Source organism: Lagopus muta, chromosome 2, assembly GCF_023343835.1.
Source record: "Lagopus muta isolate bLagMut1 chromosome 2, bLagMut1 primary, whole genome shotgun sequence".
NCBI classification, from domain to species: domain Eukaryota; kingdom Metazoa; phylum Chordata; class Aves; order Galliformes; family Phasianidae; genus Lagopus; species Lagopus muta.
Genome location: NC_064434.1, coordinates 86,986,335 through 87,003,970, shown reverse-complemented (window position 1 = coordinate 87,003,970; position 17,636 = coordinate 86,986,335). Strand labels below are relative to the sequence as shown.

General features: G+C 41.3%; 1 protein-coding gene across 1 annotated transcript in view; it reads left to right on the top strand.

Annotated features, from left to right (window-relative positions):
- The window catches only part of PKDCC (protein kinase domain containing, cytoplasmic), a 32,989-nt gene extending 18,772 nt beyond the window's left edge, over positions 1 to 14,217 (top strand). The window contains exons 4-7 of the mRNA XM_048935840.1: positions 27 to 106; positions 1,035 to 1,142; positions 10,369 to 10,542; positions 12,943 to 14,217. Of these exons, the coding sequence (XP_048791797.1) occupies positions 27 to 106; positions 1,035 to 1,142; positions 10,369 to 10,542; positions 12,943 to 13,028 (448 nt within the window). The 3' untranslated portion in view covers positions 13,029 to 14,217. The remainder of the gene's footprint in view (positions 1 to 26; positions 107 to 1,034; positions 1,143 to 10,368; positions 10,543 to 12,942) is intronic.
- Positions 14,218 to 17,636: the final 3,419 nt, after the last annotated feature.

Below are 17,636 nucleotides of genomic sequence, written 5' to 3'. Positions count from 1 at the left end.
CAACATGGATTACTTTTCCTTTCCAGGTTTTTTTTCACATACCTTCTGCCACACAGCGCGCCACCCTCACTGAGACCATTACTGGATAAGATAGTCAATGCCACAGGTAATCACACTGGATGTGGTAATGCCGAGCTTTTCTTTTTTTGGTGTGACTACCACATGAGGGGATGCTGCTTTCGTATTTGCTGCAAGGAAACTGGATTGTTTTTCTACTCAGGATAAATTTCACCCTGTACAGAAAGGGTAAAAAGGGCCCTGTATACCAGATAAATCCCACTGTGAGATATTAACTATGCTTGACAGAGGTCTCTGCTTCTTCCTGACATGTCTGCACAGTGGTGAATTGCATGAATGCAGTTTCTACGTTTATCCCAAGGAGCAATCTAGAGAAAAACATCATGGCAAGAGGTTGTGCTGCCTCCTGTAGAGCGTGGTCCTTGTTGCAGAGCTCCTTGTGGTGCCTGGAGAGTCCCTGCCTTTAGCAGGGGGATCTGTAACTACCAATAGGATGCTTACTTGCCTGTCGCCAGTGGAAACGCTGGTGCTTTTACACCTCAGGAGCCAGAGGCAAGTGTAATTACAATAGCCCTTTACTAATGGCCAAGGTAGCACCTCTGGGACAGGAGCAGCTGTGTGCACCACAGTTCTCTTTTGAGAGATTTTGGCCCCAGGTCTAGGGGCTTTGTGTCTTGCGCTATATTGTGTTCCATTGGGAACTGAATGATGCCAGCCTACTAACAAGCAACTTCTTTGGAGTTCCCTGCATTGGCTGATGTTCATCCCATCTGGGGAGCTCAGTGCAGTGTTTTCTTGCTCATGGGCCTTGGCTTCCCAAGTGGATGAGTCAGCATTTGACATGCCTTGCTCACATGCGATAAGAAATATGATTCATGGTCACTTTGTAGTAGCTGATGGACTCCGTGTCCACATCACAGCACTGTCATGGAGCAGCCTCTCTTTGAATGCTGCCTTTCTTTAGTTCTGTGAAGGTTGCTTCTCATCTGAATCATGCTTTTTCTATGCTTTTAAAGGAGAGCTTCATTGGGGGATAGATGAAACAGCTGCTCAACTAGAAAGAGTTTTGAATCTGTATAAGAGTGGAGAGTACCTGCAGAACACTACCCGGATATCGAAATCTGGTAAAGTATTCTTTCTCGAACCGTAAGATTAAAGATTCTGATTTGGCTGGTACTTGAGGTTTGAAAGAGGAAGTGTCTAGAAAACAGAGACCTTACAAGCTGTTGAAGTCATGCGTACAATAATCAGTTGTCTACTTTTTGCTTCCTGGGCACCTTCTGCAGCTGAGTGCAGTGGTTGGGCTTGCAAAGAGATGAGCAGGCTGCAGTGGTAAAAGGAAGCCCAGCATAGCCTGGCTCTCCTAGAGGGTCTGTGGAAAATGTGTTTAATCACATACACACACTTCTTTGCTGCTGGAGCAATAGAACTTGCCCAGACACCAAGACTGAAATGGAAATCCCATAAAGATACCCTAACTCTCTGAGGATTTTCTGAGGCTCATAGGAGTTTCAGAGAATCATAGAATCATTGGAGTTGGAAGTGACCTTTAAAAGGTTACATAGTCCAGCTCCTATGCATTGAACATGGATACCTACAACTTCATCAGGTTGCTCAGAGCCCCGCCGAGCCTGACCATGAGTGTCTCTAGGGTCAGGGCATCTACCACCTCTGTAGCCAACCTGTGCTAGTGTTTCCCTACTGTAATATTTTTTTTTTTCTATTTCCAATCTAATTCTCCTCTCTTTTAGTTTGAAACCATTTCCCTTTGTCCAGTCAGAACAGACCCTGCTAAAGAGGTATCCTTTCTTACAGCCCCCTTTTAGAGACCGAAAGGCTGCTATTAGGTCTCCCTGGAGCCTTCACCCTAGTTCTCACTGTCTTTGTAGGGGAAGAGTTCAATTACTTGGATCAATGTTGTGACCCCTCCTCTGGATGCTTTCTTACATGTCCACCTATCAATTCTATCTCTTTCCAATTTGGATAGGAGGATGTTGTGGAGGATCATGTCAAAGGCCTTACTGAAGTCCAGATAGATGATGTCAGTGGCTCTTCCCTTGTCCACTGATGAAATTACACCACCATAGAAGGCCACTAGGTTGGTCAGACAAAAGTTTCTCACAACTTAACCAAGACGGCAAGACAAAACTTGTCTTCTAAACACTTCTAAAAAGAAGTGTTATTAGCAGTCAAAAAAAAAAAAGAAAAAGGGAAAAAATGGCAACATCAAAATGAGGCTGCACATAGCATCTTTCTGTTTTTTGTGAGATCTCTGCAGCACTGCAGACGTGTAAAATGCTATTGAAGCAGCTGTGATGTGGAAGGATGCATATTCTTCCGGGAAGGATAGGTTGTGGAATTGTGCATGTCAAAGAAGATTATGTATGATGGAAATTCCTGTTAAGCCTAACAATTGAAAAAGCTGTTTTACAAATTATTTTTGTGTATGTACAATGTTCACGTCAAACTGTCAGCATAATTGACTGCAAGTTGATAGGAAAATTACAGTTTTGCTGCAAAAAAGCACAGTAAAAAAGAAAAGATGGGTTCTAAATGAAGATGAATGATGGCACAGAAGGTTTTAAAAGTTCAGTGAAGCATTTTCTCTGAGAGAGAGAGACACAGGAGCCAAATTCAATCCTGTCATAGCGCTGTTAACCTCAGAGGGCCATGACACCAGGGATGAATTTGACCCACTTATCAGAATAATTCAATATTTATTTTGTTGTAAAATTGGCAGGAAAATTGTTGCAGGTGTTCATTTAACTTTCTAATTTTCAGCTTTTCATCACAGTCTGTGCTGAGTGATGCCTGTCAACACAGCAAAATTATTTTCAGCAGTACAATCGATAGTACAAACACGTCCTTTGTTGAAGAAGTGCCAGGAGGGCTGGAGTTTTTCTGTGATGCTGGTTGATTCCAGGTTTAACTGCCGTATCAGGACAATATGAAGCTTTGAATTTTAGAGGTCTGTCATGTTTATAAAGCATCTCAGGGAAGAAAGCTTAGGACAGTAGTAGTAAATGTGACAGTGCAAGTTTCTACTAGTACGGAGCAGTGCTCCATGTATATTTGGCTCCTGTAGTAATTACACATTTTTGTGTCAGTTTAATTCCATAGAGTTCTGGATAATATAACACAGAATCTGTCCTTTTTCATAGCTAGTAATACCCTTTGATGGAAGAAACCCCTTTTACTTTTAGGATGCTGCTCATGGACTTGAGAGAGCTGCTCTGCAGCTTGAGCAAAGATGTTGAAAATTGGTAGACGTATGTGTATTGTATTTGACCAATCTAAAAGGGTACTAACTTAAAGATTAGGAGAGTAATACTGAATTCCCTGACATGAAAAAGATCTCAAACAATGGTAAGCCTGGGAAATCAGATATCGTGATGGAAATTACATTTAGATGAGATATGTTTTCAGACTTAGCTGCCATGTCTTTAAGATGTGCAGGCCTGTTTCTTGTTTGTTCTAAGGCTACTTTAACCAAACAGAAAAAGGGTTGTAATTTATTTCTATTTTAAGGCTCCTTTTGCTTGCCAGAAAAGCATGAAGTCATATTATGAGGGTAAAATACCCCTCCCTACCTGCTTATTTCTATCACTTTTATCCAAAGCACATTCTGTCCTCCACTAATATTGGACTTGTAATACCATGCTAGAATTCATAGCAGTTCATTCAATTAATATTCTCAGTCCATAGATTATTCAATAAATGAGAAATTCTTCTGTCGTGCAGTAATACTGGAAAGAACTAGTGTCTGAGTGGTCATCCTCTTGCTGCTGGAAGACATTCCCAACTGAGCTAGCTTCTTGACCAGCAAAACCAGGGCTGAGCAGCTGAACAGGTCAAATGTTTTCTTGGCAGTAGAAGGGGAGTATGAAAGGAACAGCCATGATTGTTTCCCCTGCTGTCAGCTGAGGTCATGCTTTAGCTTTGTTTGGGAGTTAGGAGGACCCTTCATTACTCTCTGAAATCAAAGCAAACTATTTAGGTGAGATTATAGGATTTTTTAAAGCCTTTTTTATCTTGCTCTGTAGCGCAATGAAAGTTCAGGGGGTGTGTCTTCCAATCCAGTGTCAGCTTAAGATAAAACTAGATTGTGGTTTGGTTCTGAGGCCAGACTGAAGTTAATCGAAGCTTATCTTTGTACACCAGTGTGCCAGGCCTTGCAGACACAAGTTCACATCAGTTTTGTTTTGGACAATGAACATCTCAGAGTGACTGGCTCTGAAGGTTTTCACTCTTCCAAGTAGATAAAATGACAAAAAATACTGTCTCAGTCTCTCTGGCAATGAAGAGTTTTGACAAAGGAAGGCCTTTTCCTGGTAGATGATCTTTACTGAAATCTTAGAGGAGAGTTCAAATCCAATAATTGCAAGATTTTGTTTTGTTTGAAAAAGAAAACATTGAAGATTTAAGTAATGGTGCTTCAGAATTTGTTTTAGGTCTAAATGTTTTGAATTATCCATTGTCTTGGATAGAGCATTGTAAATTCTTAGTAGGAAAGAGGAGATCATGATCTTGGGCAAATGATCTAAGGCTGTAACTAAAACATAAACTTTTAGAAAGCAGTCTGTTATCTATCTGAACCTATGTTTTTGAAAGGAAGCCCTCCTCCTATGAACAACGTGAAGTGAGAAAGGTGATATTGATAATCGGCAGGGAAGTGACATGAGGAAAGCTCCTGTCAGCTCTAGTGTTCCCATAAAGAAAGTTTAACAAGATGACATGGTCATATTACAGAAGGTCGTGGATATTAAGCTTTCACTGTGCTTCAGTTGTAAAACATTTTATAGTGCTGTAAATTATATTATGCTCTGGACTTTGCTTTAGTATCTAAGAAACAGAGTGGAGGTGCAGGAGACATTCAATAGCTTCATATGTGTTCTGTAATCATAAATCACACTACTGTTAATGTTGTTACAGGAACATTGCAGTGTTTAAAACAACACTGAGCAAATATTTTATATTCTGTGGACTCTCGGTCTCTTTTGCTGGAATCCAGAAGAATGAATTAATCCAGAAACCATGCATTTCCTCTGGCATATGTCATCTAAAGCGATTATCAAGATTAAGAAATAAGAAATCTGCTGACGCTCATCAGTGACATCCTGCCTCAGTATCAAAATTTGTATTATTTCAATCGAGTGATGTTGATTCATAGCAACTGAGCGCCTGGATGTCAAGCTAAGCCTCAGCCTTTCAGTTAGCTCAGAATTTACTCAGAAATGCATGAAATCAGCTAACACTAGTAAATCCGATAGCTTTGTTATTCATTAAAGCTAATAGATGACCCATTATTAGGCCTAAGGGTGTGCAAGCCCACAGAAAGGTGTAATAAACTTCTGTTGTTAGTTGAAAGTATGGTCACAACGCTAAAAAAAGGCTGGAAGGCTGGACATTAAGCAAAGACACTTTGTGTTTTCCTTTGTCTTAAGACAATTTGGCAGGGTTATGCTGTATGTAAACATTTACAGTACAACAGTGTTTTGAAAAAATATTCTGCAGGCTCACTATAGCAACCTGCTTAGGAAATTGTAAATCTATCCAAGAATTATTGGAGTCGAGTAGGGTGTGTGTGTTTGCACACATGTGCATGTGTGAGGGGAACTTTTGCAAGGTCGCTGTGATACAGTTGGAGGCCGTTTGCCTGTCTGACTGCAGGCCAAAATGCCCAGATAGGAAGGGTTCTGGTGAAGGCACTTGCAGGCCCAGCTGGGAATAAGCCACAGTCCTTGCAGCCTGGATTCTTGCTTTATCTCACACTTGTGCATTTTGCCTTTTGTTCCCAGGGATGTGAAAGCTGCTTTGTGGTGGGCTGAGAGGTAAAGGTGCGCAGGCAGAGTCTACTCGGTGCTGCCTTTGCTGTTTCATGGGCAGCCCAGTACTTATCTTTGAGCCCCAGTACCCTGTCCTGCTGTGTGATGTTAATGAGAATAAAATATCACTGAATCTATCGTTCTCCATGTTTATTTGTGCTGCAGGGACAGAAGGCTTGCCAGTTTAAATACAGCTCTGTTGTGAGCACAATAGCATGTGGAAAGAGGTAGGATTTGCTTGCAGCCCTTTGTGCATGAATCAGCCAAAGGACAAAAGTGCACACCAGAGAAGCAGTGCTGTCTCCTGGTCTTGCAGCAAATCCACGTTCTGGCAGCCATTCCTGTCCTTCCAAACAGTGAGGTTTGTCAGAAACAATTAAAAGCAGAGACACAGAAGATATACCTAGCAAGTTGTTTTCTCTGATGCACCAAAAATGGCTTTCCTTAGTACACTGTGCATAAGGCTTCTTGTTGGAAGAACCTTTAAATGTGAGATATTGAGACATAAGGAAATTTTAAGCAGAAAATGAAATGTGCTAATAAGCATAAGTATGTTATTACCTATTTAAAATTGAATTCTGTGCTTCTTAATCTCCCTGGGAATCAGCAGGACTGTATAGCAAAATACTATTCAGTACTGCGTTTACTGAGATGATTGGCAAGATGAGGCTCTTTCTGCTTACTTGTAAGCAAAGCGATTAAAAGAAAATCCAGATTTGGCTTTTTTTTTTCTTTTTTTTTTTTTTTTCTCTTTTCTTTCCATAGAAGAGGAAGGAACAGGGGAAGGAGGAAAAGGAGTAATGTGATTTCTTTTCAAGGATGAACATTACTGCGTTGGTGTCATTGACCCGCTCTGTACTGGCAGGTGATAACTACAAAACTGGGCACGTTTCCAACGGGTAGCTGTAGCTGGTTGTAAAAGTGCAATCTGGCTGCTGTGGCTGAAATAAACGGTCATTAGGACTGATTAAAGTCAGATTTTGGGTGACTCAAACAACCTGAAGGGGGGAAACCACAGGCTGTTTCACATAGTTTACAGTATACTTGTGGAGTTTTTTATATGACTCAGTCTAGTATAGTGAAAATGAGTATGTTTATCGATTATAGTTGGCTATGGGACAGCACAGGTGATTTTTGATGGCAAGATTTTAGAATGAGATTTTAAAGTTCTGGCTTAGAGCTCTTGCACTGGTCAGCGAGGTTGCAGTTTGTTGAGATGCATACAAGGCATGTGCTTTGAAAATCACTTGTTGTGAGGACTGGCTATTGCTGTAAGAAAATCTTCAGAAGATTTTGAACACATGAAAACAGCATGTTTTGATCATCCGGAACAAACTTCTGAAGGTTTTTTAAAACAACTTCTAAAAAGATTTTAAAACTATTAAAAGCGTTGCAAAACAAAACTTTTGAGAGCTGCCCAGACTCAGCGTAGCAAGATATTCTGAAATTTCAAAATATTTACATGGCAGGAAAAATGTTTCCTGGTAAGATTTATTTGTGTAGCTGTGAGCAGCGAATCAGCTCCCGTGTGTTAAGCTGGAATAAGTCTGCTGTAAGTGACATCAAGATCAAGCTTACTGTGTTATATTTATTTGCTACAGCCCTCACAACATTAGTAGATGAGAAGAAGGCTTCTTTTTCCGCTGCAGTAGTGGTAGGAGCGCCTTGAAAATCTCTTATCTTTTCCTTGCCATTGCCTTGATAGACTTCATATACTCTATGTCAAACTATGTATATGTACGCAAAAGTGTAAATTTATGGCTGCATTTATAGTATTAGGCAAGTATTTATTGGTTTTAAACACCATCAGTCTGGAAATCGACCAGAACTTTGACCTTTTTATGATGTGATTTACTGCTGTGAGCCTTCAAATTCCACGGACTCCATTTAAGCAAGTTTCAGGTCTTGGCAGGACAAACATCTGAGCTAGAGCTGCCCCTAACCCGGTGGAGAATTTCTAAATTGAGCAAGTAACTGTGCTGGGGTGACCAGGATGATCATTTAAAGGTGTGGAAAAACCATTGCTGGGTTTGATAGACTTGCCTTGTGCCCATAACACAAGACAAATGCTATGGCATTTTTGTGTTGATATGTATTGCAGGGCACATCACAAAGGCTCTACTGAATTTTGAAAAAAAGAAATGAAGGGCTGAAATGGTTTGGATGTGGAAGGTATTGTGCTGTGACAGCCCAGGAGAGCTTTGTTCTGTTTGCAGTTTATTAAGCAGGTTTTATCTAAGAGAGGAACCAGTCCTTTAAACTGAAGCAAGGAGTACTGATGTTTGGGTTCCTTATGCATTTAAGTCTCTCCTGCACATGAGCATTTCTCTCTGACTTACATCTGGATGTGAATGAGGAACTGGTTGCAGTGAGGTTTCTTTCCTGCTGACTGAGGCTGATAGGGAGCAAGGAGCAGCAGGAGGCTCCAATCATGGCCGGGAGCATCCATCAGGAGGGCCCTTCCAGTGACTCCTTTTGAGAAGAGTGTAATTCTTCTCAACTCATGCAAATTCAGGCTCAGGATCAGCTCCCTAATTTGTGACTGTGTAAACAAGGGATTCCAGGAATGTTTGCCTTTGCTGTTCAAAGAGTGAAGGCAGCTACCTTGCCCTACTCAAGATGAGGTGATTTTTGGATAAAATTCCAGTTTCCTCAGACCAGTGCTTGGTTGGCATTGCAGTGAGTTTCAGATTTTTTCTATTCTTTATCTCTGAGGAAATCCTGTGCTGGTTTCCCAACATGGCAGGAGCACCTGGCTGGTTTGGAATGACCCCATGCCCTTGCCTGTCCCAGTTCCCTGGGGATCATGCTGTATCCCCCTTGGCCACTCAGGTACTGTACCCTAAGTACCAGCTTGAAAGCTGCATCCCTTCCTGCCCCATGAGCCAGGACCCCACTTTGACCATCACTGCTGTTGCTGGCCCACCTCTGTCAATTCACATTTCCAAACTGCCCAAATGATTCACCAGGCTCCATGTTTTTACATCTCACTTGCATGCATCATTTTCCTTGCCTGGGCTGCCAGGCGCTGATCAATATTCAAGAGCTACTATACAGAGATAAGGGGATATTACTCACTTAGATGCAATTATGTTCTCACAGAGAGAAAAAAAAAAGACTTTACCTATCCACTCAGTAGCAGTTTGATTTAAGCTACAACCTCTTCAGAAAGAGTGTATATATATTTTCGGTGGTGAAATGAATGTTTCTAATGTAAAACTAATTTTTTCATTCTTAGTCTTTTACTCTTCTTCATGAGTGCTAGTCTGCATTTCCTAAATTAACATAAGGGATTTTTGCCTTTGATGTAAGTGGGACGTGATCAGCTCTGATGTTTCTTCCTGTTTGTGAGCGTCTCGCAGTAATTTTAATGAGACAGGCTTAAAAAAGAGTGTGTATTTACTGCATTTGTTTCCTGCTGTTTCAGACTATGCGGTGTGAATGAACGCTTGGGTGTGCAATTCTTTTCCTGATTGAAATACTGGCAGTTTAGACTAGAGGCAAGTGTGTCTGCTGGCTTGGCGATGTTTGTAAAATATGCTGTCTGAAATAGTGGTGGGCTGAATCTGCCATGTCAGGAAGAAAATGCCTGAACCAGAGTGACTTAAGAATAGGCTGTGTGTCAGGACAGGCAGCTCTGGTTTCCATAATAGATACAATTAGAAGAAATATAGAATGTATTTATTTTTTGAATAGGATGTGGGAGGGGAAGCGACAGGAGAGGAACCATCTGTTTGTGTGTCTGGAAGCTAAATAGAGATGTTTATAAATGATTAGTTTAATTTGCTGGCGCATTCATTAGCGAAACTCCCATAAGCGGCTGGGAAAGCAAGAGGAGCTGTGAACAGAGAACAAGGGGAGCTCATAAAGGCAAGGGAGACTGAACGGCAGCCAAGGGGACCAGCAGCACACTGGGCAGTGTGGAGCCCAGGGCAGCCGTTGGGCTTCCTTATGCTTTTTTTTCCTCCTCCTCCTCGAGGCCCAACGAGCAACTCCCCTTTTGTGCTCATCTGAGTGAGCAAAACAAAGAAGTTTGCTTAATTAAAAGGCTGTCTTTTCTTCTCCCTGTATAGGGGCTGGAGGAAAATGGTGTGCCACTGGGAGAGTGAGGGAGGGCTGGAGCTCCTGGTGGGCTCCCCCGGCAGCCATGCTCCCTGGGAAATGGAACAGTCAGCCGGGTCATTTGAGTGGAGATGTTGGTTCAGTAGAACGTTCTTCCCCTAAAATCCCAGTAAATCCAAAGCCTTGCCTGCACATTGGGGAGGGGGAAAGTATTTTGTACATGGACTGTTTATTTACAGGCGCTTTCTGGAAGAAAAAGGGTGAGGAGAAAGGAAGGAAGGAACAGGAAAGTAAGGTGCAGAGCTATAAACACCTTTGGGAGTGAAGCAGGACTGGTACAGTCACCTTTTTTTTTTTTTTTCCATATATTCCTCTCCTAATATGTTGAAATAAACCTTGCCTGCTAACAACAAGCAGTTTGCCAGACCTTTCAAAACAATTGTTTTGCTGTGGTTATTTGCAGAGTACCGGCGGGTGCCTGAAGCCTTTATTCCTGATGAGAACTACAGATGCTGGCCATCTTACCATCACAAGGGCTGCCTCCTCTCTGTGTTTGACGTTAATGAAGCCATCGAGATTTGCGACAGCTACTCCCAGTGCAAAGCTTTTGTCCTAACCAACCAGACGACTTGGACAGGTAGGTCGTGGGTGCTGCTGAAGGGGACACCAACGTTTCGTTTTAGACAAAACATTTGCAGAGGTGGCAAGAGAAGTCTGACACCAGTTTCCATGGTTAGATGTGCAGGCCGTGGCCCAACGTGGATTTTCATGCAACTTTCCAAGCCATGTGGTTGCTGCAGTTTGACATGAAACCAGACAGGTTCTTCCATGCATCTAGCTGGGACTTCCTGTCTGATGTGAGGAATGTTTTGCTGCTGGTGTGCTTCTGCCAGCAGGGCTTGGCTGAAGGACGGTGAGGAGAGAGGGTTTCAACCAGTTAGAAGTGGATGGCCAGATGCATTTCATCTGGGAAAATTTTTTTTCTAAGGGAAAAAAACATTTGCTACCACAGCTCGTTTTCTTTACCAGAATATGCCTCTTGAAAAGATAAATACAGTTCCCCAGAGGTTTGCGGGCCTGGCAGTCTCAGTGTGGTTCCCCTGCAGGCAAGTGGTCTGTGCTGATTAACATCAGTGGAGCGTTGCTCCTGGCTGCTCAAGCAGGCTGACAGTGATTCTGAGGAACTCCACAGCATGCTGAGAAATAAAAAGTTGCAAGTGTCTGCTAAAACCAGACATGATCATGCATTTAGTGTGGAGTGAACTGTACTGGTTGGTCTTCTTTTGTCTCCATTCCATGAGATAAGGCCCCACCGAAGTTCATTGTGAGGTTTTCCTCCTGTAGTGACTGGTTCTGATGTGTGTGTCTTGTGGACTTTCCCAACCTGAGACTGCTGTGTGTACTTCCCCCCTCACGCACGGCTATTTTCTTGCTTGGGATTGCCAATTTCAGCAAAGGACAGCTTGTCTCCTCTGCTCCTGTCTTTGAGAGGAACGGTGGCTGATGCAAGCTAACCCTTGGGAAAGCTGATTTAAGGCCTTGCTCTACCACAGACTTCAGCATGGCAATTATTTAGGCTCTGAGGCTAAACTTTCTATCTGTACAACTGTGATCACAGCATGCCTTAACGTCAAAATTTACCCTGTGTGCAAGTGGATGCTTTGGTTTTGCTTAGCAGAGCAAAATAAATACGCACAAACCAGGCTTACGTATGCGCCTGTTTCTTGGTGCAGACCTCCAGCTCTGAAAGTATCACAAATGAGGAGCATCTTCAGACATGCCAGGGTGTTTCTGGTAGTATAATGCTACAGCTGTCTGTATTTCTTGTGCTTCTAAGAGATATAAGCAGAGACCTCCATGGAACGAGGAAAAGTTAGCTTATATTTAATTTGCCTGTGATTAAGCAAGTGACTGCTTGCTCATCGTATGAGAATATCAGACTGTTGAAGTTAACTAACATGCTAAAAAATAATTCTAATGGGCTATGGGAGTTCCTAGGAAGTTTACCGCAGCCCCTGTCTCAGATTATAGAACTAACAGTGAACAAAATGCAGCAGCCATATTTCAAGTATTATATGAAATAGCACTTTGCTGTGCTGTCCCTGATGTGTGAGCACTTGAATCCCTGCAGTCTGCAGCTTGAAAATTTGGTCAGGAGTTGAAACATCCCGTTTGTCATGTGATACTTTTATAGAAAATAGTGTTATGGGAGCCCCCTAGAGAGGCAGACTGGGAGTAAAGAGCACTTGGTGTTCTGAATTTTAGAGAGCGAAGGCGGAAGTTCAGTACTGCTGGAGAATTTCTGCAGCCTCTGCTTCAAAGAGAGGCAGTTCCTGGGTCCATGGGAGGGCAGAAACTTATCTGGAGACACAGATGTGAAAGTACAAGACCTGTCCTGCAGCACCCACAGATAGTGGTGAATGAAACCTGACTGAATTCAGCTGAATTTGGTGCCTTACGTTGCCCAGGGGGTTATCACTTGCTGGATTGTTTATTTATTTATGGTATAAAGAGTAAAAGTGTTGCCCCAGCATTTATAAAGCCCAGAGCTACAAAGTGATCAGCAAGAGCTGTTTTAAGTGAAGGTTACGTTTGATGTATACTGTGCTGATCAGTGTTACAAAGATTCAAGCATGCAAAGCTGATACCTGTCCTGTGTAGTCAAATGACTTTCCTTCATTGAAGCAAGTTCATTTATATCAGTGGGAGAGACTTTGAAGCCTTCCCTTTTAAAAAATTATGTTACATTTATATTAAACCTTCAGACCTCTCCCTCATTTACCTTGTCAACTGTATTCAGCTGTGTCTTGACCATGATTGTGTAAATGTACAGAAAGCAGGGAAGATTTAATACAACTTCAAATGAAAGCATTACAGCTTACAGTTAAAGTTAAGAAAGACTTCAGTGTTGGATTGGCTGAAGAATGCATTGGTTGATAGTGAATATAAAATGTCATTACTGTAAAGCAGGCAACCTTTTGCTCATCATTTCTAATTACCTTTCTTCCCTTTCTCCTCCCTTTCCTACTCTGTGCAGGTCGGCAGCTTGTCTTCTTCAAGGCGGCTTCAAATCATATCATGCCTGATCCTGACAAGATAACATATGTGAAAGTGACAGACTGACAGCTGAAGTGGCTCAGTCTGACGTGTGAGTGACCAGAGCTGTTTGTCTATAAATATAGGCAGCTGTTATGTATAGGATAGCTGTGTCCGAAGAGATAATTGCACTATTACTCATTCTAATCTATAGAGTGCTAAACAAAACTTTTAAGAAGTAACCTGCATGACCAGGATGAATGTGCAATAAGACAACATTTTGAAAATGTGATTTTAAAACGAAGCAAAATACAAAATACGATACACTGTTGGGATGTAATTTTGGATATAAATCAACTGGCAGCTCTAACTTTTCTAACCAAGGTTAGTGTGACTTTTCTGACCTGTGCGTGTGTGTACAGGGACAGAAGTTGATTATTTCTATGAGAAGTCTGTATCTTCTACGTTGATATTTATTTGAGCTTGTACAATCACAACAGAGTAACTGAAGCATGTGAATTTGTAAGCTAAATATCAAACATTGCTGAAGACAATCAGCATTCATGTTAAAGCTATCGAATATGCAATAGCAACATGTTTGTCAAAATGAAAGAATTGATTATGCTTAGAATTGCAAGACTGTAGCTAATTTTCATTTTCGCTTCCAATGTTATCACAAAGGTTTAATTTTTTTTTAATTTAAAAGAGCCATTTTGTAGGCCTAGCAAATCACATAAGCATTTGAATGGTTCCCCTGAAAGGCAGGGGCTTACCCAAGTGCTGAATGCATTGCTGAATAGGGATAGGCCTAAGCATATGCTTACAATTAAGCCTGTGCTTAAGACTTTTGTTAAATCAAGTTTGAATTGTTCATGAAGTCACATCTTTGACAAACTGGCAAAGCAATCTATCTGGTGGAACAGGACTATTTTGTGGAATATCTTGCGGTTATTCATATTTTTATCATCAAATCCGTGGTTTTCTAAGGCACCGCTTGCTAATTCTTAGAGTGAATGAAGTAAATGACCTTAATAATGGTAATTGAATGCTAGCCTTAATTCTATATAAAATGCTTTTTATAGGCATGGTGTGTCTAGAGAATTTGCTTTCAGTGAAAGCAATGAAGTAAATGCTAAAGTGACCAATGTCATACTGTTTTGTAGTTTGTACAGCCAGGGAAAAAAAAAATGTGCATTTGTTTCTTAAATGGTTTATTTTTGTAATAAATAAAAGATAAATACAATCTCTTTCTTACTTACTTTTCTTGTGTTGGAAATAAATGCCAGAATCCAGTGAGAGTTTAGTTATGGTGTACTGTAAGTCAAATTAAACCCAGGATGTTATTTCCAGGAAGGACTGATGTTGCTCCAGTGGCTTCCAGTGAGGGGTTCGTTTCAGGATTCAGGGGTGGCTTTTGTCTATGTGTTTGACTGTCACAAAATAGGTGACCATTAGAAGACAACACTTCATCAGCCTTTCTTTTTCTGAAGTTTGAGTCATGTCAGTACCATTTGTAGAAGGGGAGAGGGGGAGAATAGAACCTGAAGTAATTAGCTAGATGGTTGATTTTCTTGCTGGACATAGAGAGAAGGGTAGCAGGAGAGTAAGGAAAAGGGGCAGAAATTTTCACAGTCCAAGTGATTGCACAGAAGGGATGGTCAGATGGTGACACAGTTGGCAGCAGGTCTTGTCTCACCACAGTTCCTCTGAGGTCACCGATATCCTAACGTCTTCTGGCAGTCCTCTGAAATGACATGCTGTAATGGTGGTAACTCACAGATTATCAAACTACCCGCCGCAATAGCTCAGCTGATTGTGTCTCAGTGCACTTAGAAACCCATCAATCACACTGTGGTAATAAACAAACACTACAGATTCTTTTAAAATTGCTACATAAATCATGCCAACACACACTGCACAGTTCATTGAAGTGATACGAGTTGTTGGCACTGAGGTGCTGGTATGTATTTGGAAAATGTTTAGCCTCCCGTGATTGCCTCCCCATTTAAGGTCTACACACCATTCCAAAAATACTCAGCATTTAAAAACAAAGTGAATGATTACATCCTTTAGCTGTGTTCCTAGATAAAAAATTGTCAACAGTTAAAAGAAAAAAAAGATATCTGGGGTAATTCTTTAATACTCTGGGCAGATACCTAAGGATAATTTCACTTCATCATTTTCTGCACGCCTGAAAAAAAACAAACAAACACCTCTGAAGTCAGAAATTGTTTATCTCTGGAATTAAACAAACTTGCCAAACCAATTTACATCAGTTTTTGCAAACAGAGATCAAGTAAGCAAGAAACAGCCATGAGCCAAGAAGCTGGATTCTAGATTACAGCAGTAATCAACTTTATATAGGCAGTTTTATAACTCTTTGAGGGTAAGGCTTTCCAATGGAAATCATGATTAAAATCTTAATAAGAGAGGCGTGATACTACAACAAGTGAGTTTGAAAGCTGTAAGAAGCACTGGTAAAAGCTTGAATTCATGGAGAGAATGTGTCTTTGGCAGCTGTGGGTCTGATTCAGCAGTGCCTGACTGGCGCTTGTGGCATGGAAATCCCTGAGAAACCACAGCAGAGGAGGAGGCAGAGCTCAAAGGGAGCCGGCAGGTCCGTTCCATTCAGCCAGGAGCCGTACTGTGTCTTCTGTGGAAAAAAGCATTTCTATTTCCTCCCTCCTCCTGCCCTTAGCTTTTTGACTGCTTTTTACATTTCCTGGCATACTCAGGCCACAAGGTAGAAATATGAAAGAAGACACCCACACGGCTTTAAATGACTGATGTCTGTGTGCGTGTATGCACATGTGTGTATGTGTACACTTATTTATGTCTATGTCACACTGAACAGAGATTATTTACCTAGTGAAAAAGCAATTGGCTACGTACAAAATGAAGTGCTAAACAGGATGTTGAATTCATCTGGAGAAGTGAGAGCTCCATGAAGTCGCAGCTCTCTGCGAGTCTGTGCTGAGCACTTGTTCCAACCTGGGGCTGCAGTACCCTGCTCAGGCTGTGGCATAAAGTGCCTCCAAGGGCTGCCCACGCTCTTCCTGCCTGACTTACGGAGTGATGAGTTTGTACCATTTGTACCACGGCTTACAGTAAGCGAATGCAACCTTCTGTTTATCCTAGATGAGCAAAGGAGTAGATGTGGTGGCTAACATGTCAGTGCTAGACAATTATCTGGAAAGAGGTAGTTACCACATGGGCTCTCTCTGCTGTGGGCATGGATTCCTACAGAGCTGTCCTGTTCTATTTCTCTCCCACACCTCTCTGCAACAGCAGATACTTGGTGATATATATGAGGTGTGCATTTCAGAGAGAATTAGAGAAGCAAAATATATACCTTTCTTACACTTTGACTGGTGGATGTGGAATGCTGACTGTTAATGTTTGTAAAGCCCCATGACTTCGTGCAGTCACTATTTCGAGTAAAGAAGACACACTTGTTGATAATAAGGTAGATGAGGCAAATGATTCAGAGGACTGCTTCTGAGAGCTCCCAGGACATATAAGTGCCATATCCATCCTTCAGTACAGATGTGAACACTGGCATTTTAACTCTAACAGATAACTTGCTTGCAAGTAACTACAAGTATATTTTTTTCAAGCTGACATGGATGGTTTTGAAAGCTGCATTTTAAAAATGTAAAGGAAGCAAAAGCATCACGTCTCTTCCTTTCATAGATGCACACAGTCAACATTTGACTTTGTTTAATAAGTGCTCCATTTCCCCATGCAAGCTGAAGGGAAATATAATTCAATAGGAGCCATCCTGATTATTAAAGTGTCTCTGATGTCAAGCCAGAGGTCGAATAATGCCTTTATTAGAAATCGTGGCTTGTAAACAATAAATCCCCACTCATCACAGTTTTTCAGTGAAAGACTGTAAGGCTAAGAAGGAAGACTAAACTATTCAGTGACTACGTGAAATAATGAAGCCAAAATCTGATCTTACTTAGCTTGATTTTTCCAGTGTAGTCCAGTTAATCCTTGATTTATGTTCATACAAAACAGAATCAGACTGTTAGATGAGTAGCTGTGAAGTACAAACAAAACAAAACCCACCTCTTGGATCTAAATGCTTTGACCATAACAGAGAAGGAAAATACACTGATTTTCCCCTATATTCATACACATAATACGTATGTGTAAGCATGTGTGTAATAGGTTCACATGAAAGTCACAGTGACAACATGGAGCATTACTTTACCCTTACAGTGGAAGCTTTAGCAAGACTAAGCAAATTAAAGACATACCATTCAATAAATAGTCTCAGAAAAAGAGTATTATTTCTACAAACTTACTGTTCGACAGTTAGAGGTTTCATGTCATTCTCATTTATCATCCTTCTGCCAAGTTCAAGTATGTCCTAACAAGTCCGAATTTTCAGCATTCAGAAGTACCCAGTGTTTATGAAGACAATGGTACAAATTGGTATTTACAAATTAAAGCTTCCTGTAAATACACCAGAAGAAATGTGGAGCAGCCGATCGAATGGACGATGAGGGGCACAAAAGCAGTTTTAGAAATGGGCATACTTCACATTTCATACAAGACCTTGATTCTGTGCAAGTTCATGACCTATTATAAACATTACATGACTTATTACCAGGTCTCACCTCATTCTTGGACACGAGCTATTGATCATATGAATGCTATTATTTCCACATATTTTACCATCCTGCA